At 37.8% G+C, this 27897-nt stretch overlaps 1 protein-coding gene across 1 annotated transcript; it reads left to right on the top strand.

Moving 5' to 3' along the window:
* The first annotated feature begins 11901 nt into the window (after positions 1-11901).
* LOC148199570 (receptor-like protein EIX1) lies at positions 11902-27769 on the top strand. Its single transcript, XM_088112711.1, is given in 12 exon segments — positions 11902-12036; positions 12091-12404; positions 15266-16384; positions 16483-17356; positions 18271-19157; positions 19395-19790; positions 19863-20525; positions 20527-20994; positions 22048-22061; positions 22701-22710; positions 27053-27647; positions 27755-27769. Coding segments are annotated over 12 exon segments (5490 nt in total).
* The last annotated feature ends 128 nt before the right edge of the window (positions 27770-27897 follow it).

Genomic DNA, 27897 nt, shown 5'->3' with positions numbered 1-27897 from the left:
GAGCCAGCCGCCACACTCATTTTTCTTTTTCTTGGTTTTTGGCTTTGAACGTTAATTTCAATGGGATGAAGAAAGAGCTGATGTTTATTCCTTTTTGGTTGAATTCTCATTGCCTTTTCATTTGATTTTATGCACTTTTAATTGAAGTTATTTCAAGCAGCTGTTATGGAGAAAGAAAATGAGAGCTCAACGTTAATTTCTTTTATTTAGATGCATTTGTTATTTCGCCCTTCATTTTAGCAGCAGGCCCATGCGACAGCTATAAGCAGAGAGGAGAAAAGGTTGATTTGTTTTGGAGGTGCAGCGGGTTACATCCAGCAGCGTGACACAGTGTGCTACAGGGTTTCCTTTTTTTTTTTCTTTTCACTTTATTCACGTTGGAACCAAATGGCATTTTCTCATATTTTACATTTGTAATACAGTCAACCTTAAATGCATCTAATGTTTTAAGTCATTTTAACTGATTTGTTAATTGCGTTTCTTTTTATTATTTTAATGTTCATTATCACTTGTATGCAAATCCGGTGCTTCCTATGTCATGCTAGCAGTTATGCTTATATTTACCGTGTTGTTTCTATGCCTAAATGCTGTTAGTTTCTTTTCTTTAGTGACTTATTTTTTTTTTTGTTTGTATTTAATTTTAATCTTCATTTTAATGTTGTCTATTTTGGTCGGTTGTAATATTTTAGTTGTAATGTTAATTTAAGTTAGTTGGGTGATTTGTCTTGGATTTGGATTAGAGTAGTGTGTAATTGTCATTAATCTGTGATTGGAAGTATGTAATTGAATTAGTGACCAACCATTTTAATTCTTCGGTTCCTTCCGTGTTTACATTTGCATTTTAATTTAGTTTAATTGCATTCACAAACTTTTCTACCAACCCCCCACTACGTGTTTGACCTAAGACTTGAACCGCATTTGGTCCTTGAGAGACGACCTAGGAGTCACTTCCTAGTCTATACTGCATTCTTTTATGCACAACTTTTGCTGGGAGGTGCGACCCTCTCATCAGTCCCCACCACTTCTAGACGGACGAGAGGAGCAACGAGGTTACGACAGCTTATACTTAGAAGAAATGCAGGTGAGAGGACACCTATCATTATTGACGTGGTCACTGGAGTTGCATCTGGCCCAAATGCAGATGTATTTAGGTCTTACCTTGGAGTATTGGCACGTGATCGTATCTCTATACTTACTCCATCCTTTGACCATGTTTCTGAGGTTGATCGGAATCTCATCTGGCAAGATCTATTGGTAAGTTAAGCAATATTGCTCCATCTTCTATATTCATTATATTGATAAATCTGTATTGATATAAGGTTATTACTTTCTTTGTTGCAGATAACATTTGATATGCCAAACATCGAGAGCTTAAGGAATAAGTGTTTATCTGCAATTGCAGAAAGATTTCGAGGGTTTAAGACAAAATTGACGTCTAGATATATATTTGGACCAAAAAGTAATGAAAATCCATGTTCCAAATATTCAGCAATTGACGAAGCAACATGGCGTCAGTTTGTAGAGCTTCGTTCATCCGAGGCGTGGCAGGTAAGTACAGTAAAATCATTCAATTCATCATTCATAATTCTATATTATGACAATTGTTTCATATTGTCACAGGTAAAAAGGTCAAAAGCACAGGGAATAAGCGCTCAGAATAAAAATCCACACATACTGTCTCGTGGTGGATATAGGAAGCTTGAAGAAAAAATAATGAAGCAGAAGTCAGATAGCAGACTTCCACTTTCTGAGGGTTGTGACCCTCCTCCTCCTCCTTCACCACCATCTCGGCACGAGAAGTGGAAGTTAGCCCGTATAAGACCATCGGGCTCCTACACTTCCGAGTCTGCCAGAGAAATATCTGAAAGAATTGTAAGATGTCATTCCTTATATTTTTACATTAATTTTGTTATATATATTACATAGATTTTTCTAATGATTTTGAACTTTTGTTATGTGACAGGACTCCTTGGTTGAGCAGAGCTCCCAAGGTCAATTCACACAAGAAGGTCGTCAAGATATTCTTGCCACAACTATTGGACGACCTGAGCACCCAGGACGAGTGCGTGGTGCTGGGACTGGCATAGGCATACGACAGTTTTTTGGGTCTTCCTCGCGTCCATATTCATACGAAAAGATGAAGGAGGAAATAAGAAAAGAGATGACGTAGGAGATCACAAAGAAGGTTCGAGCAGAGTTGTATGATGAAGTTGCTGAAATGGTTGCGCGCCAGTTCCAACAGCATTATGAGGATTATGGCAATCTGATAACAGTTGAAAAACTGTTATTTTCATGCTTAAAGTTGATACTAAAAGCAACCTTTAGACTTAGAAACTAGCTTGAAATCATGCCTTTTGTTTATATTTTCAGAAATAAGAGAGCTGGACAGGTTTATGCTTGATTTAAGTGTTTTTGTGCAGGTTTTGAGGTGAATTTGGTGAAAGAAGTGAAGAATAAGAGAGAGGACATTAGAAAAGACAAGAAAGAGTGCAAAAAGGAGAAGTCGAAGGCACCGCTCAGCGGCAAACTACCGCTGAGCGGCACTCAAGAGGTGACGTTGGAACCGCTGAGGGGCAAAATGGCCGCTGAGGGGAAGAAAGAAGACGCGCAATCACCGCTGAGCGGTAAATACCGCTGAGCGGCACTTTTTGGGCTTGGACTTTTGTAATCTTTTGTAACTCTAGATTAGTATATAAGGGCTTGCACGTCCTATAGTTAGGCATCTTTGGCATAAACGAGGCAAACACTCTCTCTTTCACCCCTTTGAAGGAGGATCTTGGATGCTCAGGCTACCTCTTCACCTTTATTGGGTTTATTCTTTCATACTTTCATTGTAATTCATCTAGGTTCACCATGAATATGGTGAACTAAACTTTGTATGTTTGTTGGGGAGTCAAAGTAATCTCTTGAAGCTCTCATATATGGATTTGTTGAGTACATCTTTGAATTAAGACATATGCTTTCTTTCATCATTAGTTAGGGTTTTTCCTCTTTGCTCAATGCTTGCATTGTTTAACTCATTCTAATGCATGATTATTGGTTTTGTTGATACGGACACGTACGGGGAAATCTAGATCCGGGGAATTTCTCCCAATATTATACTGACAATATTATATTGGTTGCCTTTAAGCTCCTGCACTCATGAACTAATCATTAGGAATGCTAGGAATTGTATGAACTATTTGATTAGGGAGAAGCCATCTAGAATGGTACATTAGAGAGTGGCATTAACAATGATGATTTGAATGTTGAATTCCTAAAATATATGAGAGTGGATGAGATGAAATTGACCCCCAACAACATATTCATTCATATATTTCCTTGAAAGTGTTTATCTTTTGTCTTTGTCATTGATCAATTCATGCATACATATTTAATTTTCGTCTTTGCATATTAAACTTCAATTATTGTGTTCTTAAGTCTTAGCTAATCAACAAATCACATAACTAAACTAGGCCGTGAGTCCTTTGGGAGAACGATACTTGGTCTTACCAAGTTTATTACTTGAAACGATTCGGTCATACTTGCCGATTGTGAAACAAGTTTGTGACATCATATTTTGGTGCTTACAAATTTGTTCATTCTAGGGTTCTTGAAATTGACTGTGATTGTCAAAGCATGAATATTTAGGGGTTTTGATTTCTATGCATGATTTGATGATATATTTGATTTTTGAACCGATTAAACTGCATGATTATGAACTGGAAAACTGAAAATTGCATTTGGGTGGAGTTAGGGAAGCTTTAAAACTGATTTTTCAAAAATCTGCAGAGTTACCGCTGAGGGGTAAATTACCGCTGAGCGGCACTCTGCCAGATTTGTTTTTTTCTGATTTTTGCGTGTTGGAATGTGGCGCTGGTGGCGCTGAGGGGAAATTCTGGCCCTCAGCGGTGGTTTAGCTTCGACAGGAGTTATGTTCTATGTTTTACTAATGATTAACATCATGTTCTATGGTTTTGCTTGTGTTTTGAATGTAGGAATGACATCCTCATCAGGAAAAAGATTGAAAACCATGGCAACCAAGAGAAAGGAAAAGGAACCAGAGCAGCCCCATAATGGCAGGTTCCTCTCTAGGAAACATGAGAAGCACTTTAGGGTGGTTCAGGACAGGAGACTTCTAATGGAGAGAAAGGTTGGAATGATACCTAACTTTGCTCCTCAATTTGGAGAGCAAGTGTTAGGGAATGATTGGGGGAAGCTAGCCACTTATCCATCACCTGCCAACATAGCTGTGGTGAAAGAATTCTACACCAATGCAAAGAAGATTGGTGATTATCCAGTTGAGAATTATTTGGGCTATGTTAGAGGCCATGCTATCAGGTATGATCCTGACTCCATCAATAACTTTCTGGATACTGTGTGGGCTGGTGAGCAATGCCAGTTTGCTCTTAGCATGGAGGAAGGTGCTGACTTTGAGGATGTTGAGAGTATTGTGCATACCTGGAGGACACTTCCAAAGGAATAGATCTGGCTCAGTGGTTAATATTAGGAGGACAGATTTGACTCCTCTTGCAAAGTATTGGATGGCGTTTTCTCATGCCAACATTCAGCCATGTTCACATGTGTCAGATATTACTCTCAGCAGGGCACTCTTCATCTACTGTGTTATCAGAAACTTGAATGTTAATATTGGGCAGGTGATAGCTGATGAGATTAGTGTGTGTGCTAACACCTCAAACAACAAAGCACCACTGGGACATCCTTCTTTGATCACTCACCTTTGCAAGCTAGCTGGAGTGGACACTTCTGTTCCACCATTTGAGAGGCCAAGAAAAGCTATAGATGAGGCCTATTACAGACAGTACTGTGGAGGTGAGGAGGCAGCCCAGCCAGTGCCACCACGCCAGGCTCGTAGAGAGAGAAGGCCAGCACAGAGCAGGACTTCTGCTGATACTCATGAGGCAGAACCATTCCAGATGAGGGACATGTATATGTCTCTTATAGGTGCTCAGTTGCAGTCCATCCACAGAGGGCAGGTGGCCACGGCTGAGATGATAGTGGGGATGTATGATACCCCTCCAGCACACAGGTGGACTATGGATGAATTCCATAATGTGGTAGCTTGGCCAGAAGAACCATGGCATGGAAGAGCTGAAGCAGCTGAAGCTTCAGCCCGAGACATGGATGAAGATGAAGCTGAGGAGGAGGATGCATTTGATGAAGATGATGATGAAGAGGAAGAGGAAGATACAGAGAGCTCGGACTGATGAGGAGCTGAGATAGCATTTACTGATGAATGCTATTATATGATTATGCTTCTGTGGTTTAAGTTTTCTGAACTTATTTGTTTTTGTTTTTAGATTAGGGTTTGATGTACTCTATTGAGCACCTGGTTCCTTATGATGGTTTGCTATTAACTGTGATTGTGTGATAAGTAATGATTGAATGATGCTTATGATTAATTGATGTTGAGATGATGTGCACATTAAAATGCTTATACAGGTGATTCACAAGCTTTGTGAACAAATGCAGGATATCATGATTGTGATTGTGAAATTAAGCAGGATGTGCATGTCAAATGTGAATGAGCTTATATGTGAGGTTTTGAGCTCCAGAGTTGTTATTGTTGAATGCTATTACTTTGAAAGCATGAATGACTTTGCCCAGGTTTTCTATGATTGAATCAATTGCTTGTTTTGCATCATATGATCAAAGGCCGTGTTTTTGAAACCCTTTTTATTGGCCAAATTCATAAAGTTAGCCTTCTAAAAGAGAACACGTTGTGTTCTATCCTTTGAACCCTTAGCCTTAAATATACACTGAACACCCTTGATTGAAAATCTTTACCTTGAGTTAAGTAGAAGATCTTGTGTGGTATTGTTAAATGTTCAAGTTTGGGGTTATTGGGGAAACATGAAAAAGGAAAAAGCATTGAGCTAACAGCTAAAAAGTAAGAATATGCAAAGAAAAGAAAAGAAAAAGAAGCAAAGCTCAATGCAAATGCAAAAGCAAAGGCAAAAGAAAGTTGGGAATGAATAAGAAGATTGTGTTGTTATGATTCTCTTAACTCAAGGATTTTGTGATCCAGAAAAACCAATTTTCTTGTTAGCCCAGCCACATTATAAGCCATTGAAAAGTCCTTGTGATGATGCATGCTTGTGAATGTATTTGATTGTGGTTAAATGAAAGGCAAAGTTGATTCATGTGACATTGTGATAGTGGAGTGAATGAGTGAAACACTTTACCTCTTATACACTTGTGTGTTGAGTGAAACACTTTACCTAGTGAGGAAATATTCCATAAGCACATGAACATCCATGCTTAATTGATTGATCATTCATGAAAAATAGCATTTGTTGGAATTTAAATGACTTTGTGAACACTAAAGCATGTGCACATCTTGATTGAACTCTTGGTCTTAAGTTTGAGTGAAGTTATTACTTATCTTGAAAAGAGGATTTTGAATGAGTAAACCATCATATGAATTGGTTGGAGATGGAGTTACATTTTATTTGCTTGAGGACAAGCAAAGTTCTAAGTTTGGGGTTGTGATAACAGTTGAAAAACTGTTATTTTCATGCTTAAAGTTGATACTAAAAGCAACCTTTAGACTTAGAAACTAGCTTGAAATCATGCCTTTTGTTTATATTTTCAGAAATAAGAGAGCTGGACAGGTTTATGCTTGATTTAAGTGTTTTTGTGCAGGTTTTGAGGTGAATTTGGTGAAAGAAGTAAAGAATAAGAGAGAGGACATTAGAAAAGACAAGAAAGAGTGCAAAAAGGAGAAGTCGAAGGCACCGCTCAGCGGCAAACTACCGCTGAGCGGCACTCAAGAGGTGACGTTGGAACCGCTGAGGGGCAAAATGGCCGCTGAGGGGAAGAAAGAAGACGCGCAATCACCGCTGAGCGGTAAATACCGCTGAGCGGTAAATACCGCTGAGCGGCACTTTTTGGGCTTGGACTTTTGTAATCTTTTGTAACTCTAGATTAGTATATAAGGGCTTGCACGTCCTATAGTTAGGCATCTTTGGCAGAAACGAGGCAAACACTCTCTCTTTCACCCCTTTGAAGGAGGATCTTGGATGCTCAGGCTACCTCTTCACCTTTATTGGGTTTATTCTTTCATACTTTCATTGTAATTCATCTAGGTTCACCATGAATATGGTGAACTAAACTTTGTATGTTTGTTGGGGAGTCAAAGTAATCTCTTGAAGCTCTCATATATGGATTTGTTGAGTACATCTTTGAATTAAGACATATGCTTTCTTTCATCATTAGTTAGGGTTTTTCCTCTTTGCTCAATGCTTGCATTGTTTAACTCATTCTAATGCATGATTATTGGTTTTGTTGATACGGACACGTACGGGGAAATCTAGATCCGGGGAATTTCTCCCAATATTATACTGACAATATTATATTGGTTGCCTTTAAGCTCCTGCACTCATGAACTAATCATTAGGAATGCTAGGAATTGTATGAACTATTTGATTAGGGAGAAGCCATCTAGAATGGTACATTAGAGAGTGGCATTAACAATGATGATTTGAATGTTGAATTCCTAAAATATATAAGAGTGGATGAGATGAAATTGACCCCCAACAACATATTCATTCATATATTTCCTTGAAAGTGTTTATCTTTTGTCTTTGTCATTGATCAATTCATGCATACATATTTAATTTTCGTCTTTGCATATTAAACTTCAATTATTGTGTTCTTAAGTCTTAGCTAATCAACAAATCACATAACTAAACTAGGCCGTGAGTCCTTTGGGAGAACGATACTTGGTCTTACCAAGTTTATTACTTGAAACGATTCGGTCATACTTGCCGATTGTGAAACAAGTTTGTGACATCATATTTTGGTGCTTACAAATTTGTCCATCACAATCGTCCTCCGCCATCTCCTGTAGCGGAACATGTTGTGCCCCCTACAGGTAAACTTATTTATTTTTGGTAACTAATTTACTTTTTGCAAAACCTAACATTTAATTTGACAGGTAGAAGCGGTAAAGGAAGTTGTTCAGCTTCCGGTGCCCCAGGGGACGACATGGATGAAACTCGTCCATGTCAGTTATATATTCTTTCTGATACTGGGACCGTGCTAGTGGCTCGTGGTACAGTTTATGAGACAGCCACTATAGTGCATGGTGTACAACTTTCAGAAGATGAGGTCAAGGTCACGGTGGATGAAGTTGTCATAGCGGATGTCGTTCTTCCTGTGCCTACAGATGAGTTCTTCACTATGGAAGAAGCATTTAAGTCCTTTGTCGCCTGGCCTAGACATTTGGTTGGTGATGTATCTAATCCCCCGGTAAACACTTGTACTATATACTTCTCAATTTTAATATTTACTTCTAATTGACGTTATAACATAACCATTTTTGCATTTAACAGCAGATAGGTAAAGAGGGAAGTCCTCCACCGAAGAAGACTCATTTATCTGAGGATGACCCTCTTGGTGCGTTAGACGAGCTTGCTAAAATCATTTCAAATGTGCCGATGAATGTACACTGGGATTCTACTACATTTGGAAGAGAAACTCAGATCCCATTGTACTTGCATCATCAAGATGTTAGGGAGCTTGCGTCGGGTAGAGAAGAAATTAATATTACACTCATTCAGTTGTGGATGATGTAAGTTTATGAAAACTTTTTTATACAATTCTATTTTATCAACTTACTTATATCATATTATTTCTTCATTTTAGGTATATGTCTGATGTTAGTAACAAGAAGGGGTTCAACGATGTATATGGGTTCATTGACCCCTCTATGACTCATGAAAGAAATAAATTTGATGATATCCAGACATACATCAGCACCTGTTTTGGAATGGGGAAGGAGATATATTTTCTCCCTTATATACATGGGTAAGTGAAGTTTGTTAACTTCAACACATTCATTTATTAATTTTGGTATATGATTCATAAGTTATTACCAATTTCAAGTGTCATTGGCAGCTACTTGTGATCTCCATACCGGAGAACACTGCTGTCTGGTTTTGTTCATTGCAGAAGTCTCCTCCCAGCCCTCTTAGACATGTAGTAGATTGGTAAGAATCTCAATGTTTCTACTTTTTTTATATATAAATGTATGCTAAAGGAATTGCTTTTAATAGTTCCCTTGCAACACATATGATGTTATCTGGGAGATCTACTGCTACAGCTAAAAAGCTTGCATGGGTTGCCCTTAAGGTTTGGTATTTTAGTCCATACTCATTTACATTTGGTTCCATTCAATTGATGTTACTTAACATTTTATAATTATGATGATATATTGTAGTGTAATATACAAACGGGGTCATATGAATGTGGTTACTACGTCATGTTTTGGATGATGACCATTATTCGTGCACATTACACCAGTGGATGGGAAACGGTATTATTTAGGTTTCAATTTTATTTTCCCTATAGTTTAGATTTCAAATACACTAAGTTAAATCATTGTATTTTATGCAGAAATTCAATAGGACTGCTCCAATTCCGGAGAAGTCACTTCAACTTGTGAGGAAAGCACTGGCTAAATATGTAATTCATTTATATAATAGTATATACTAGATATTAAGATATACTAAGTTCTAAGTTTATGTTTCTAAGTTGTTTGATGTTTTTCTACATTATTATTAGTTTAACATTGTACATTCAGTTTTATTTATGCTTCAAACTTGATTTAGGATTATAATTTGATTGATTTATGCTTATAAGAAGTTGATTTATGATTCAATTGAATGTATTTATGTTTTATTATAATTTTCATTCAAAATATACGTTTCTGGATTATTCTCGACTGTTCTGGCTGTAAATATATATGCAGGTCTGTTTCTGTTGTTGGGAATGTCGCAGAAACAGACCTCATTTTTAAAAAAAAAACAGCGATATATGCCTCGGTTAGTGTCACAACCGAGGTAGACAAGCGATATATGCCTCGGTTATAACCACAATAGAGGTCGAAAGTACTGCGTAAAAAAAAAAGACCTCTACTGCCTCGGTTCAGATTACAACCGAGGTAGTAGGGTGGAATGATCTCGGTTATGACCACAACAGAGGCCGAAAGTACTGCGTAAAAAGAAAAAGACATCTACTGCCTCGGTTTAGATTACAACCGAGGCAGTAGGGTGGAATGATCTCAGTTATGACCACAACAGAGGCCGAAAGTACGGCGTAAAAAAAAAAGACCTCTACTGCCTCGGTTCAGACTACAACCGAAGCAGTAGGGTGGAATATACGGCCTCGGTTGTAGATGAACCGATGTCAAATCGCCTCTCTTTATGCCTCGGTTCAAGCCGAGGCCAAAAGTAGTACACTTTTTGCCTCGTCTACATATGCCTCTGTTTGAGAACCGATGCCTATAATGAAAAACAACCGCTGTCTTTTCTCCTGCTTGTACTAGTGGGAGCAACAATGGAGAATGATGGACACCATGTTTTTGGATAAATATTAATAATCCCACCACGATGTACAATACATGAATACAAATATTAACAATATATTAATCTAAGAAACAAACTCAATATATTAACAATATATTTAACTCTAAGCAGACATATGACAACAATTATTTGTAAAATCGATGCTTAAAGGATTTTAATAAAATAAAAGTAATTATAAATTTTAGTGACAATTTTAAAATTTTGATCAACATTTGGTCTTGGTTGTTCAGGCAACCGCAACAGAAAGTAGATATGACATTAGTTGTCCAAATAACCAAGACCATATATGTCCTTTTGAGAAAAAGATAAAAACAAAAACAATTGGATATTTTTAAATTTTGATCAAATTTTGTTGTCTTAGTTGTTCAGTCGTAGAAAGAGTATATGATAATGATTGTTCAAATAATCAAAGTTATGGTCTGTTTAGAAAAAACAAATAAAAAAATTACATAAATTTTAAGAAATTTTGAAAAATTTGGTGCACATTCTCAGTTCTTTGTCAACCGATGACATATGTGCTTGTTAGATAAATAAATAAATAAAAAACGTGATCTTTTATAAAATTTTGAAAATTTTAATATATTTAGACCTTGATCGTCGATTAATCGATACTAAAAGTGATATATGTTTCAATTATTTTACAACCAACACCTATAAATTAACAAAATTTTTAAAAATGTCACCATATGATTATATATGTTTCGGTTTCTTTAAAACCATAACATGCAAGTTAATACGTTAAATCTGCAGTGATGAGGTGACAATATTATAGAAACAAGATAAAAATGGTAACATAACCTTTCACTATTAAATATTTTCTTAATATTTAGTTGGACTTACAAATTGTTTAAAATATCATTAAAGAAAAATATCTATTCTATGAATTTTATAAAAAAAAAACCACTAACGATATACGAATTGCTAATTGTGTTTATTTGCATACAATATTTTGTCTCTCACTAGTACAATAAGAAGAAAAGACACCGGTTATTTTTTATTATTGGCATCGGTCATGGACTGAGATAAAACTAGATAGGAATATGCCTCGGTTCTTAGATAACCGAGGCAATATCCTTTTTTTTTCACGTGCAACATGTTTTTCAGTACGCAACCAGAAATTGTTTCAGTACGCGACCAGAAACGGAGTGGTGCAAGTCATTGTTTTTCACGCAATCGGAAAATCCCAATCTCAATCCCAATCCGAGATCAAAACAGACCTAACATTTCCAAATTTCAGAAACCCAAAGTGCTTGTGATTGTGAGTCTTCACTGGCCTGGGCTTAAGAACAATGCCAAAATCTACAAAATTTCACAGATCTAACACTGTTAAACTTCATCTTTATTGCAGATGAACACCTTTTGCAATGAACCAGGAAGCTCCCTTAGGGTTTCCAATCACACAGGGCTTCAATGGCTGGAGGAAGATTGCCGGTCTAGGACGGTGGCGACATTCCATTAAGGGGTGAGAGGGTAGCAACGACTCGCGGTGGATCTGGAGCGGTGGATGAAGATGAAGATACAGAGGGGAAGAATGGCGGAGGCAGCAACGACGGAGGGCTCGTCGATCTGGAGCGCCTTGGCCATCTGGAGTGGCTTGGCGATGGCGATCTGGAGCGGTGGATCTAGAGCGGCGGAGGCAGCAGCGGTGAAGGCAACAATGGCGGAGGTAGCAACGACGGAGGGCTCACCGATCTGGAGCGGCTTGGCGATGGCGATCTAGAGCGGTGGATCTAGAGCGGCGGAGGCAGTAGTGGCGGAGGCAACATCGACAGAGGAGGTACAACAGCGGAGGCTACAGCAGCGAGAGAGGGGAAGAATGGGAGAGAATAGAGAGGAAGAATGGGAGAGCACGGACAGAGAAGAAGTGAGAGCACGAGGGAAGAAGAAGATGTTGGGCTGTGGAAATGAAAAAGATCAAAGAAATGAAGAGTTAGTATGTCCACATCATGCCTCGGTTTTCATCAGAATCGAGTTAGTAGCAATTGGCAAGTCTAGGTGGCAGGAGTTGTATGCCTTGGTTTCGCCTAGAACCGAGTTAGTAGTGCCCTTAAACCGAAGCGTATATTGCGCTTTCTAATCCCTTTTTTTTACTAGTGTCTATATAAGAATAAATAATATAAAACTATTAAATTGTAATAATTTGGACTCTTTCTATGCGTTAAGAAAAATTAACCATCTTGCATGCATTAATTGATTTATTGAAAAATTATTCGAAGTCAATTGATATTATTGAAATCTTGCATGCTATTGGGACTAAATAATCAATTTATTTAGTTAAGCTAGGTTTTACTATTTTTCCCCTTTCCCATGAACTCTATAAATAAAGTTTCCCTTTCTTTTCAGAATGTAATACAGAACAATAATTCATAACATAATAATTAAAGCTTGAGTTTTCTCTCTTACCTTTGCCGAAGACCTTATCCAACTTTGTTTCTTTTATCTCTTTCTGAAACCATGGATGTGCACCGCAAGTGAGCTTCGGGCTCCTTCTTTTTAGCTTCCAGAAGACTCTTTTTACTTTCTCTCTCTTTGCTGTCAAATGTTGCCTCGAGGTCGTAGCTTTTACATGAGATATTTTTATCTCTCAACCTTGCGTTTTGGACTTGGGTTATAAGGCTTTGGGCCTTATCTTAATATGGTATCAAGAGCACAACATATTTCTTGAACCCCTTTGTTTTCGCTGCCCAGAATTCATTCCTGATTGTTTTTTGGTGTGTTTCTTGGACTCTTCTTGCTTCTTGCTACAATGGATCACATGGATCAATCCACCAATCCGGCTAGTCCTTTTTATCTACATCTTGGGGAGAATCCAGGTCTCACTCTCATCTCTCAAATCCTAAGTGACACTAATTACTCTTCTTGGAGCAGAAGCATGAGAAGGGCTCTTCTTTCCAAGAACAAAATCAAGTTCATTGATGGGTCAATCAAGAAACCGTAAAGAAGTGAAGTTTTATTAGATGCATGGGAAAGATGCAACATGATGGTTCTTTCCTGGATTATAAAAACAATTTCTCCACAGATTGCAGAAAGTGTGATATATGTTGAAGAGGCTAAAGAATTATGGGATGAATTGAAGGAAAAATTCTCTAAAGGTGCCTACTTTAAAATTTCTGATTTACGTCAAGACATTCATTCAATCAAACAGGAAGAAATGAGTGTTAGTCAATTTTTTACAAATTTAAAGATTCTCTGGGAAGAATTGTAATCCCTTAGACCCATACCTAGTTGTACATGTGACATCCCTTGCAATTGTGAGCTCTCAAAAGTTTCTCTAAAATACAGAGAAATAGAACACGTTATATGTTTTTTAAAGGGGCTGAATGATACCTATACCACTGTAAGAACTCAAATCCTCTTAATGGATCCCCTTCCCAACATCAATCGTGTTTTCTCCCTCATCATACATCAAGAGAGACAAGAAAGACAAGATATTGGCACTGTAACCTAGCACCAATCTGCTGAAATCAAAATTCTAGCCAATGCTGTTGACAAAAACAGCAATTGGAGACCTGACCAGACCTGGAAAAACCAAGGACGTGGTGTTGGATCACGTGGCAAGGGAGAGGAAGAGGAAGGAATCTTAACTATGGAAAATAGTGCTCCTACTCCAACAAAATGAATCACATTGTGGATGAGTGTTATTCCAAACACGGTTACCCACCTTGGTACAAGAAAAATGACAATAATCAAGACAAAAAGGGTGACTAGAATTCAGCCAGTGTCTGCCAGAGTAGTTCTGGCCCAGAGAGTGTTCATTCCACTCACCAAGGCAGCATCAATGCTGCCTTCAACTCCTTTACCCATAACAGATGCAAAAGCTTCTCAGAATGATAGAAAAAGTTGATGAACCCACTCATAAGGTCAACCAGATGTAGAGAAATAGCACAAAAGACAAACAAGGTACCCTTTCTCGGATTATTGACACTGGGGCCACTGATCATGTGCCCATGAGAAAAGGAACTTTGTCACCTTTTATAAAACTAAGCCCATTTATGTTAGACTTCCAAATAACTCTGTTATCACTGCTGAACATGCAGGCACTGTCCAATTCTTTAAAGATTTTGTTATTTTTAATGTCCTATATATTCTTGATTTTTCTTTTAATTTAATTTCTGTCCAAAGTCGTATAAAAGACTTAAACTGCAGTCTAACTTTTTCTTCTGAGGTTTGTCAGATAAGGGAGAATTCTATATTGAAGATGATTGGGTGTGTTAATCCCTAAAAAGGCCTATATTACCTACAAGCTTTTCCAAATCCGAACCAAGATTTTGTCTCAAATTCTATTTTTTCTTATAAACGTGTTGATGTAAATTTGTGGCACTATAGGTTAGGCCATCCTGGACACAAGACTATAAAATAGATATGTGAAAATTTCCCTTATGTGCAAATGAGTCTTGATGTTGTTTGTGATACTTGCCACTATGATAAACAACATAAATTGCCTTTTCCTAAAAGTGTTTCTTTATCCACTGAATGTTTTGAAATGCTTCACTGTGATATATGGGATCCCCTCTCAATTTCTTCTATTCATGGCCATAAATATTTTCTTACTATAGTTGATGACTATAGCAAACATACCTGGGTATTTTTAATTTACAATAAAGGGAAAGCTAGAGACCTATTGCAGAATTTTATTGTGAAAGTTAAAAACCAATTTGATAAAATGATTAAAACTGTTAGGTCAGATAATGGACCTAAGTTCAATTGTGTGAACTTCTATGATTTATATGGCATCAACCACCAAACAAGTTGTGTTGAAACTCCTGAACAAAATTCTATTGTAAAGCGCAAACATCAACACATCCTTAATGTGACCCGCAGCTTCTGTTTCAATCTAATGTGCCCAATGCCTATTGGTCTTATGCTATCAGTCACGCTGTCTACCTAATAAACAGGTTACCTTCCCCCATTCTTAATAATAGAACTCCCCATGACCTTGTTTATAATATTCCTCCCACTTATTTGAATTTAAAAACCTTTGGGTGCCTATGCTTTGTTTCCACTCTTGAAAATAGTAGAAATAAGCTTGACCCAAGAGCTAGAAAAGGAATTTTCCTTGGTTACAAGAGTGGTATCAAGGGCTACATTGTTCTTGACATCAACACTAGAGAATTGTTTGTAAGTAGAAATGTTGTCTTTTATGAAGACATTTTCCCTTGCAAAGACCAACAAAACAACAAAGAAGTTAATGACCAAGAAGCAAACAAAACTACTTTTCTCAATGATCTCCTAGACGGCTATAACTTTGTTGATGATGAGAGACTTGTTGAAATGGAAGCCAATAATCAAGGGAAGAAACAACAGGCTACCACTGACACGGATAACAATAATAGCGCTGCTGATAGTGAAGAAAGCCATAGTTGCAGGAGATCTAATAGAGTTAGAAGGGCTCCAAGGTATCTAAGTGACTATGTACAACAGGTGAATCAATCCCTATCTATAAAAAACAACCTCAAAACCCCTTATCCCATTTCTGATCTATTGTCTTATGATTCTTTGTCAGAAAACCACTTGAAGTACACTATGGCCATCAATGCAAATACTGAACCTCACTCTTACAATGAAGCCAAAAACATGAGTGAGTGGGCAGAGGCTATGCAAAGAGAGATCAAAGCATTACAGGAAAATAATACCTGGTTTCTAACACAACTACCTCCAAGAAAAAACCCCATTGGTTGTAGATGGGTATACAAGACTAAATACAAGGTTGATGGCACTATAGAAAGATATAAGGCTCGCCTAGTAGCAAAAGGCTATACCCAACAAGAAGGGAAAGACTATTTGGACACTTTTTCTCCTATTGCTAAGCTAGCTACTGTTAGATTACTCATTGCTCTTGCAGCCTCAAATAAGTGGTTTCTACATCAACTTGATGTGGATAATGCCTTCCTACATGGAGATCTAAATGAAGAAGTTTACATGGAGCCACCACCTGGCCTTAATGTCCATAAAAAAGGTCATGTTTGCAAGCTTACTAAGTCACTACATGGTCTAAAACAAGCCAGCAGGCAATGGTTTGAAAAATTATCCACCTTTCTTACTTCTGTCAATTATATTCAATCAAAATCTGACCACTCACTTTTTATCAAAAGGACACCTACAAATTTCACAGTCGTACTGTCTATGTAGATGACATTATATTGGCAGGAAATTCCATGACAGAAATCAATCACATAAAGGGTCTTTTGCATAACGGATTCCAAATAAAGAATCTGAGGGAACTTAAATACTTCATAGGTTTGAAGGTGGCCAGATATAAGAAAGGAATTCATTTGTGTCAAAGGAAATATGCTCTGGACATCCTTGAGGAAACAGGAATGCTAGGATGCAAGCCTTGTTCTACCCCATTTCTGAGTGATACAAGCTCACTGTATAAAATGGACAACTACTTGGATGATCCTGGCTCTTATCGAAGGCTGATAGGGAAGTTGCTTTATCTTACCAACACTAGACCTGATTTATGTTTTTCTATTAATTTATTAAGTCAATTTATGCAATCTCCCACTAACTATCATTATCGGGCTGCACAACATGTTCTTAGGTACATAAAATCTAAGCCTTCGAAGGGATTATTCTTTGCAGCCGATTCTCCAATGCACTTAAAAGCCTTTCGTGACTCTGATTGCACAACATGCCCCAATACTAGAAGGTCTACTACAAGTTTTTGTATTTTCCTTGGTTCATCACTCATCTCGTGGAAATCTAAGAAGCAGAGCACTGTCTCTAGATCTTCTACCAAAGCAGAATATCGTGCTCTTGCGGCCACTGTATGCGAAATACAATGGATTCACTATCTTCTTCAAGATCTTCAAGTTCAAGAAGTTGGAACTCCTGCTCTCTATTGCGACAACAAATCAGCAAGACACATAGCTCATAACCAAAGCTTTCACGAAAGCACAAAACACATAGAACTCGACTGCCATGTTGTTCGAGAAAAGATACAAGCTAATCTTCTACGTCTCCTTCCAATTCGTTTCGATGAACAGGTAGCTGACATCTTTACGAAGTTTCCTCATCGTGTTCGGTTCCGATCCATCATTCCCAAGCTTGGACTAATGAGCATACACAATCCAGCTTGAGGGGAGGCTATTGGAACTAAATAATCAGTTTATTTAGTTAAGCTAGGTTTTACTATTTTTCACCTTTCCCATGAACTCTATAAATAGAGTTCCCCTTTCTTTTCAGAATGTAATACAGAACAATAATTCATAACACAATAATAAAAGCTTGAGTTTTCTCTCTTACCTTTGCCGAAGACCTTGTCCCACTTTGTTTCTTTTATCTCTTTCTGAAATCATGGATGTGCACCGTAAGTGAGTTTCGGACTCCTTCTTTCCAGCTTCCAGAAGACTCTTTCTACTTTCTCTCTCTTTTGGTGTCAAATGTTGCCTCGAGGCTGTAGCTTTTACATGAGATATTTTTATCTCTCAGCCTTGCGTTTTGGACTTGGGTTATAAGGCTTTGGGCCTTATCTTAATAGATGCATTAATAACAATGGATTATAAAGTTGAAATGAAATGTCATTAATTTTTTTATTATTTAAACAGAAAAACAAAATAAACTGAAAACAAAATAAACTGAATTGCCAAAGTAACTTAGTGAGTCATACTTATAAATAAAATAAGGGTTGCTTTACTACAATATTTATGGACCACAAAAATTAGTTGATATGATGAATAAAAGAAATGGAAACAGACAAACACGACGACAACGACTTAGAATAAAGTAAGGGAAAGACAGAGTGAAAGGATAGGTAATTAAAGAGTTGGTGAGTTTAAATGAGGGTATTGGGAGTGCTTAATTCAGAACACATATCAATCTATTTCACTCTCTCTATTTCATCATCATGAATATTCTCAAAGTGATTATGTTTATGTTTGTGCTGAGTGTGGTGTTGCAGGCTGCTTATGGACAACACCACATCCGATGCATTCCAAAGGAGAGGGATGCACTCCTTCAATTCAAGGCTGCCATTGTTGATGACTTCGGCATGCTCTCATCTTGGACCACTCCCGACTGTTGCCAATGGGAGGGGATTCGATGCACCAACCTCACCGCTCATATTATAAGCATCCACCTTCCTGGACAGTATCATTATCCATATCTTTCTCTTTCTGGTATTTATAAAGTCTCTCGGCGTTACATCAGTGGAGAGATCCACAAGTCGTTAATGGAGTTGCGACACTTACAGTATTTGAACCTCAGTTTAAATGATTTTACAGACACTAATATTCCAGAGTTTCTTGGCTCTCTTACCAACTTGAGATATCTTGATCTCTCTTCATGTAATTTTGGCGGACAAATTCCAAGTCAGATAAGTTCTCTTTCTCATTTGAAATATTTGAATGTTGCAAGAAATTATTATTTGGAGGGTTCAATCCCTCGTGAACTTGGAAATCTCTCTCGACTGCAGTATCTTGATCTCAGTCGCAATTCTTTTGAAGGATACATTCCTTCCCAACTAGGAAACCTTTCAAATTTGCATAAACTCTATCTTGGAGGATACGATAGTGCTCTCAAAATTGTCAGTAGTGATCAATGGTTATCTAATCTTAATTCTTTAACCCATCTTTCCTTCAATTCCATATCTAATTTTTACAGTTCTCCTAGCTACCTCCGAACCATTGCCAAGCTACCAAAATTAAGAGAACTCAGTTTATCTGAATGTGGCCTTTCCGATCATTTTCTCCTTTCATTCAACCCTTCCAACTTCAATTTTTCTACTTCCCTTTCTGTCCTTGATCTTTCTGGAAACTCCTTCACACAACCGATGATATTCCAGTGGCTGTCAAACACCACTTCCAACCTTGTTGAGCTTGACCTTAATGGTAACCTCTTGAAGGGTTCGACATCAAATCATTTTGGCTTGGCCATGAATTCGCTTGAGCACCTTGACCTCTCCTATAATGTGTTCAAGGGTGAAGATTTGAAATCATTCATGAATATATGCACCCTACGTTCATTATACATGTTTGAAAACAATATGACCGAAGATCTTTCGTCAATTCTTCATAATTTGTCTAGTGGTTGTGTTAGATACTCATTACAACAATTGTGTTTGAGAAACAATCAAATCAGAGGCTCTGTACCTGACCTTTCAGCATTTTCAAATTTAAAAAAGTTGGATCTTTCTTATAATCTATTGAGTGGGAAGATACCTGAAGACACTAGATTGCCATCTCATTTGGAGCAGTTGTTAATTGTGTCTAACTCTTTAGAAGGTGGTGTTCCAAAATCATTTGGGAGCACATGTACTTTGGAGTTATTGCATTTATCTTTCAACAAGTTGAGTGAAGATCTCACAGTGATATTTAATCATTTGTCTGGATGTTCTAGATACTCATTACGAGAAATATATCTTGGTCAAAATAAAGTCAATGGCACATTACCTGATTTCTCAATATTTGCAAAGTTGGAAACGTTGGATCTCAGTATCAATCAAATTAGCGGTACTTTGCCTAACACCCTCAAATTGTTGCCATCATTAAAAAGATTGTACCTTGATAATAACATGCTAAATGGGACAATTTCTGAACATCTTCGATTTCCATCGGAACTTGAGGAATTATCCTTGATATCAAACTCTTTGAAAGGTGTGTTAACTGACTCTCATTTTTATAATATGACAAAGTTAAAGATATTGATATTGTCAAATAACTCATTGACGTTAGAATTTAGTCAAAATTGGACTCCGCCTTTTCAATTGCATCATATTAAATTGAGGTCTTGCAAGCTTGGTTCATTATTTCCCAAATGGTTAGAAAAACAAAACGAATTTGGAAACCTTGACATTTCAAATAATGGAATATCAGGTACTGTTCCAAAATGGTTTTGGACCAAATTTCGATTGTCAAATTGGAGGAGTTTTGATATCTCATCCAATAATTTACAAGGTACAATTCCAAATTTGCCAATAGAGAATCATTATTATTCTGTTTGGCTTAATCTTGCATCAAATCAATTTGAAGGTCCTGTTCCGTCATTTTTACGAGGCTCAGTGATTCTTGATCTATCAAACAATAAATTCTCAAATTCTTTTTCGTTTTTATGCTCTAGTGGTGTAGCTGAATCATTATACCAATTAGACCTATCAAATAATATGTTTTCTGGACAAATTCCAGACTGTTGGACCCATTTCAAATCATTGACTTACTTAAATGAGTCAGAACAAATTTATAGGAGATATTCCCTCTTCAATGGGATCACTCCTTGAACTTCAAGTTTTGTTATTGAGAAACAATAACTTAACCGGTAAAATCCCTTCCATCTTGAAAAATTGCACACAATTAGTGATGATAGACATAGCAGAAAATAGATTATCAGGATCTATCCCAAATTGGATAGGAAACAAATTATCGCAGTTGCAATTTTTAATCTTAAGAAGCAACTATTTCCGTGGGAGTTTACCGTTACAAGTTTGTTATCTAAAAAGCATTCAACTCTTAGATCTCTCACAAAACAACCTATCTGGTGAAATTCCTAAATGCATAAAAAACTTTTCCTCAATGGCTCAAACGACTTCTTTGAGAGATTATCAAGTTCATCAAGTCAACACTCAACATATCTTAGGTAACTATTCATATGATTTGAATGCAATCTTGATGTGGAAAGGTTCAGAACAAATGTTCACAAACATGGAATTATCACTTCTAACACTAGTGCAGAACGGGCTATAGACGTCCGTTCTGTGGGCCTTTTGACGTCCGGCGGAGGTCGGATGTCTATGTGGGTGACGTCTATGTAGACGTCCGTTGTGCCAGGACGGATGTTTATATAAACGTCCGTTGTGTCAGGACGGACGTTTATATAGACGTCCGCTATGTCAGGTCGGACGCTTATGTCAGGACGGACGTCTATATACGTCCACTATGTCAGGCCGGACCTTTATATAGACGTCCGCTAAGAACCCCTCGGACATTCATATAGACGTCTGGGGCCTCGCCCCCCGGACGTCTACTTGGCTGAATTGTTGTGGTAGGATCTGGGGAGTTGGACGTCCGTTAGTGCACTGCCGGACGTCTATAGACGTCCGACTGTGCACTAACAGACGTCTACTGGGCGTTTTTTTTTAAAATTGATTTATTTTTTCAATAAAACCACACCTGAAAAGCAGAAAAATGTCCCAGAACAATTTTGCAATAATATAAATATGCATTTCATATAAACAAAGTTCTACATAATGTGGAGTTCAATCCACTACCAAAACTATCAACATAAAACTTAAACTAAAACTAAACAATGTTCAACAAGAAATAAAACTATTCCTAACTCCATCTTTGCAGAAGATAAGCGGTCCACTCCTGCCTTATCTGTTTAATTGTGTCCTCTGGAATAGGCGATGTACTCTTGAAGCGCTGCAAAATTCAATAAAGATTCATTATGGTTTCATATATGTTGAAGATGAATTTGATTTGTAATGTATTGAAAGTATACATCATTACCTCATTCCAGTCATCTGTAATGACAGCTCGAATGATGGTCTTAATCCAACACATCACATAGAAGGCACATTCCCATGAATCTAGCTGCTGGTTACACTAAAATCACAAACTAAATAGTTAAGAATTTAGATCATTCAATAACATAGAAAATGAATTAGAAACTATAAATGACTTACAACCTTTGGATACAAAATTTGAACCAGTTGACCACGAGATTTACGAATAACTCTGTACAGATTGAAAACACAAAGTATAATTAATATGACTATATTTATCATAAAAGTTGAAGGTGAACATCAAATTCAAAGTCATTTTTGGAGAAACACTTACCCTTGAAGCATGGTTCTCAAGTCATTTTTCATCCTCTTGTGCAACGAACAAAACCATATAATTTTACATTGTTTGGGAATGATGACCATCAGCTGCCAGTGCGACCTATCACGAAGGACAAATAGTTATTCAACTAATTAAGGAAACTATAATAATAAAATGACCACATATAACAACACCTACCCCTCAATGTATGGCACAAGGTATACGTCTCTTTTTGACTCATCCATCCATGTTTGCAAATAATCTTGTCTGTTTTGAAGTGTGTTACCAGACGGTTGAATGGTCTGAGGTTCAACAAATCCATACATGGAAGACCGACCTTGGTCTACAACGATTGTGTCCACGTACCTAAAACAACAAAGTTAAGTTGTTAGAAACTATAACAATGTAAATAAAAGTAATATGAAAGACCAAATTGACTATCTTACATGCACCACAGCTGAATGATGGAAATATTCAACATCTGGTCTCCCCCAATCATCTCCAATCCATCAGATAATGTGATATAAACTGGCACATGTGGGGGAAGACCAAATACTCTCAAATCCCAGTATAGTTCTAATGGTGTTTTCTTCAACCTGGGTAATTTTGTCATTAGTTTTGATAGAGGATCATCCTCCGCTTCAGCCATGTCATCATCTTCATCTATGACTGTATCATGAATCGGCTGCTTCTGAGGACGTGTGAACTGAAGATAAGAATTTACGTCAAAGCGTTATCAACAATTATTTGTAGAATAAACATAGAAATACTAAGTTAATTATACCTGTGGAGTAGCGATGTGGGACATGATCAATGCTCTAGGCCAGGCAATAAATGATCCTATGGCCTCCCCCACAAAGTTAATTTCTGGGGTGGGTACAGGCACCTGAGCCTGGGGATCCCGAACCACGTCAATGGTCACACGCACGTGCTAGGGTAATATGGCAACACCATGAATGGTCTGCCCTCCCTCAAGCACTCGTCCGACAGCCACAATGCGTGGGGGATCCCCATCAACCAACAGCTCATATTGACCGCTGTACTGAGTGGGGTCTACAGCAGAGCATGATCCTTTAGTGCTGACACGAGGTGGTGTGGGAGTGTCATCGGCCCCCATGTTGCCTTGCGTCATGGAGTGCAACTTTTCTTCAAGCGCTCTTTGTATTTGTTTTTGTTCTCGTAGCTGCTCCATGAATCGTTGCTCCATTGATCTCATGCTTTGGTTGAGTCTTTCCTCCCACTGAAGATTCATCTGCCTCAGTGTCTCCTGACTCATTGATTGGGGGGTTTTCTGTGTAGGGCCAAAGTAGTCACGAAGACCAATCGCCCCAGGAACTCCACGTACACATCTTGGGTGCTCGGGCCTTCCAATGGCCGTTGTTAGAATGTCGTCCCTACCTTGGCCAGCAAATGTGCCCTGAGTCTGCTGCTCAACCAACTCATCCTGCACATAAAATAACCAAGTTAGAAGACATGCTGTGATAGATACACAATCAAAGAACTGCTTATAATTAGAACTTACAATTCTCTGTGAGATCAAGGCAGCGGAGGAAGATGTCATGTTCCCATCAGATTTAGTCCGAGCAGCCTTCCACAGCTCGTACCTAGCAGCTGCAGGTGCTAGGTCCGGCGACTCAAATATCGATCGTTTCTTCCAAATGTTCTTTGCAGAGGTACTTTTATGATGTTTTCCAAACACAATGTCAATGTTTTTGACTTCGTTGTACACCTCTTCACCATTCCGGGGTCTGCACACAACCTCATCCTCAGCACTTCCATTAAATGCTTTTTTCAATCTACGATAAGGATGATTACGAGGAAGAAATTTTCATTGTCTTGTATATACTGTCTTCTGACCATGCTTCAACTGAAGGTAACTAGTGTTTTCTTAACATACGGGACATGCAAAATGACCTTTAACACTATAATCGCTCAAGTTTCTATACGCTGGGAAATCATTTATAGTGCAAAACAACATTGCACGCAAACGGAACTGTTCCTGAACATGTGAATCAAACACGTCGATGCCTTCTTCCCACAACAATTTCAAATCATCAATTAAAGGTGCTAAGTAAACATCAATGTCATTTTCAGGTTGTCTAGGACCCGATATCATCATGGACAACATCACATATTTTCTCTTCATGCACAACGAAGGAGAAAGATTGTAAATCATCAACATAACTGGCCACGAACTGTGTTTGCTACTTAAGTTTCCATAAGGATTCATACCATCAGTTGCAAGTGCAAGCCTTAAGTTTCTTGGATCTGCACCAAATTCAGGGAATTTGTCATCAATCTTTTTCCATTGTGGAGAATCAGCAGGGTGTCGAAGAAGATTATCGCACTTTCTTTCGTTAGAGTGCCATTTAAGGTTCTTTGCATCTTCTTTAACAGAGAACATACGTTTGAACCTAGGTATTATAGGCAAATACCACATCACCTTAGCAGGTGCACCATCATTACCTTCATTACCAGTGACTCTGTCAGATTTCTTTTTAAAACGGGATAAACCACATGTTGGACAATACTTTAACGAAGCAAACTCCTTTGTGTACAAAACACAATCATTAGGACAAACATGTATCTTTTGATATTCAAGACCCATTGGACATAAAAAATTTTTGGCCTCGTAATTACGAATAGGTAGAGTATTTTTCTGGAAGCATCTCCTTCAACAACTCCAACAACTCGGTGAAACTTTTATCGGTCCATCCATTTCTTGCTTTTAAACTAAACAACTTTAAAGTTGAAGACAGACGTGTAAAGTTCGAGCATCCTGGGAACAACGGTTGCTCTGAATCATTAATAAGAGAATCATACAAATTAGCCCTTCCAAAATTATCTTCACCGACATCACGTATCATGTCCTCTAAATGGTCACTCATCCATTCTTTCACATAATCCGTTCCTCGTGACGTGGTAGGCTGCTCCAGTACTTCTCCATGCCAAGTCCAAACGGTATAAGTCCTCATTATGCCGTACATGAATAGATGGTCACGCACATTGCCTAAGTCTTGCCGTATTTGATTAAGACAACGCACACAAGGACAAAAATATGTCCCGTTGACAGACTTAGCATTTTGTTCAACGTATTGCAAGAACTTCGAAACACCCTTCTCATATTCTTCACTGATGCGACGTTCGTTCATCCAGCTTCGATCCATACTATGTTCGTAAAATCATCAGTTCAAGTGTTTTAACTCTCACAAGGTTAGGCCCTACCCATTCAAAAAAATTAATTTTCATAATTTGCTTAGCCATGTGCATTGAAGTCTACATCATAAAATTGATAAGATTTCGGCAGCATTTCGCATTGGTCTCCGAAATACATAAAATGAGAGTAGTCAACGATGACCACAATCAAATATGCATCCGGAGAACAACACAAGTACTGAACCGAAATTTTATCAATCTTATCCTTAAACTCCAATTGACATGGTAGTGCAAATTATGAAAATTAATTTTCTCAAACTGTCCAATCGGACAATTCAAAATTTAACACAAACGATTAAAAGATTAATCGTTTGTCTTAAATTTCAAAGGGGAACTAAGTGTCACTCAATGATTTGATACTTATAATAACACAACTAATACACATATATTCAAAAGCCAATAACACAGTCATATTTTACAGTAAAAAACGTGCATTCACAAAACCCAATTACATGCATACAAAATATTTTCAACCAACAAGCTAACCTGAAATGTAGATTCGAAATGAAAAGGAGGGAAATGGAGGAGTGAACGGCCTAAAACGCAGTCCAAAAACAGTCCAAGAAGGCACCCAAGAACACGCAAGAGACTGCAAAAAAACAGACCGAAAACGATTTTTAATCGGTTCAAATCAAAGGTATTTCATCACAGAGCAATGTAATCGGATTGAAAATCAATTTAAACGGTCCAAAAAAGAGAAAACGCACCTGGAAAATCAATGGCGCAACAACGTTTGCGGAGGAAGACGATGAACAGTGTTTTCGCGTTTCCAAAAGTTAACTGGTCACGGGTTCGCGGGAGCACTATTAATAGTCTTAGACGTCCGATACGCTGGGGCACGGACGTCTATAATATTATAGACGTCCGATTCGTCACTAATATGACGTCTTTGAGGATTTAAAAATGATATTCGCGGGTGGGTTTAAACGTCCGTCCTGGGTCGCGCCGGACGTCTATAATATTATAAACGTCCATTTGAGGGGGACGGACGTCTATTACACTGAACAACTGAACGTTTCAACTCCCCATGCCAGCCCTTAAACGTCCGTCCTGGGAGGGCCCGGACGTCTATAATATTATAAACGTCCATTTGAGGGGGACGAACGTTTATTACACTGAACAACTGAACGTTTCAACTCCCCATGCCAGCCCTTAAACGTCCGTCCTGGGAGGGCCCGGACGTTTATAATATTATAAACGCCCGGCCCCACAAATCGGACGTTTAAGGGCCTGAGACAATTAAATGTCCAACCACCCTGTCAGCACATTAAACGTCCGATATGCGGGGCCGGACGTTTAAGGTCCCTACTTGGTGAATTGAAACGTTCAGTTGTTCGTACTTGAACACGTTCACTTGTTCAGCCTATAAACGTCCGTCTCGACCAAGGACGAACGTTCAAAGGGCTGACATATGGTCCCTTGTTCAGCCTATTAAACGTCCGTCCGAGGGGGACGAACGTTCATAACATGATAAACGTCGGGCTCGACCAAGGACGGACGTTCAAAGGGCTGACATGGGTTTCCTTGTTCAGCCTATTAAACTTCCGCCACCTAAGCCGGACGTCTATAATATTATAAATGTCCGTCTCGACCAAGGACGGACGTCTAGAGTTCCACTTATTTACGAATATGCCACCGGTCAATTATATACGTTGGGGATTTTGTGGACGGACGTCTATTGGGGGACGTTAAAAGTCAATTCTGCACTAGTGTAAAAAGCATTGATCTCTCAAACAATCAATTATCAGGAGAAATTCCAAAAGAAATAGAGGGTTTATTTGGATTGGTGTCATTGAATTTATCAAGAAACCAATTGAAAGGGAAAATTCCTTCAAATGTTGGAGAGTTATCATCACTTGAATTTCTTGATTTGTCACAAAACCAACTTGTTGGTTCTATTCCTTCCATTCTTGGTCAAATTGATCGACTCACTGTGTTAGATCTGTCACATAATTACTTATCTGGAAAAATTCCAACTGGCACACAATTACAGAGTTTCGATGCATCGAAATATGAAGATAATGTTGATCTCTGTGGACCACCATTAAAGAAATGGTGTATTGATGGAGTGGCAAGAGAAGAACCGATTGTTAAATTTCAAGAGGATGATAATTTGATTTTCAATCGTGAATATTATATAAGTATGACAATTGGATTTGTTATAAACTTTTGGAGAATGTTTGGCTCAATCTTAATAATACGTTCTTGGCGTCATGCATATTTCCAATTCTTAAGTAATTTATCAGACAGCCTCTGTGTCATGACAGTAGTGAAAGTTTTGAAGAGATTACACACAACATATCAGGTAATATATTTTAACCTTATGTTACAAACTTAATATTTTTTCTTTATTACTATTATTATTTTAATAAACAATTTTAACGATATGTGATATTAAGATCAATATTGAAGGCATTTTTATGGTAAATTGCCGTTTTTTTAACTATCAATATATAAATAATTATCGATCATATTATTATTGTAAATAGAATCTTAAAAAGCACAAAAAGTAACTAAAAGATTTTAAATTTAAAAATGTTTTTCTCTCCACGTGT

The sequence above is a fragment of the Vigna umbellata genome, chromosome 4 (genome assembly GCF_029865625.1).
Source record: "Vigna umbellata cultivar VRB3 chromosome 4, Vumbellata_1.0, whole genome shotgun sequence".
NCBI classification, from domain to species: Eukaryota; Viridiplantae; Streptophyta; class Magnoliopsida; order Fabales; family Fabaceae; genus Vigna; species Vigna umbellata.
This window is presented reverse-complemented; position numbering and strand designations above follow the sequence as displayed.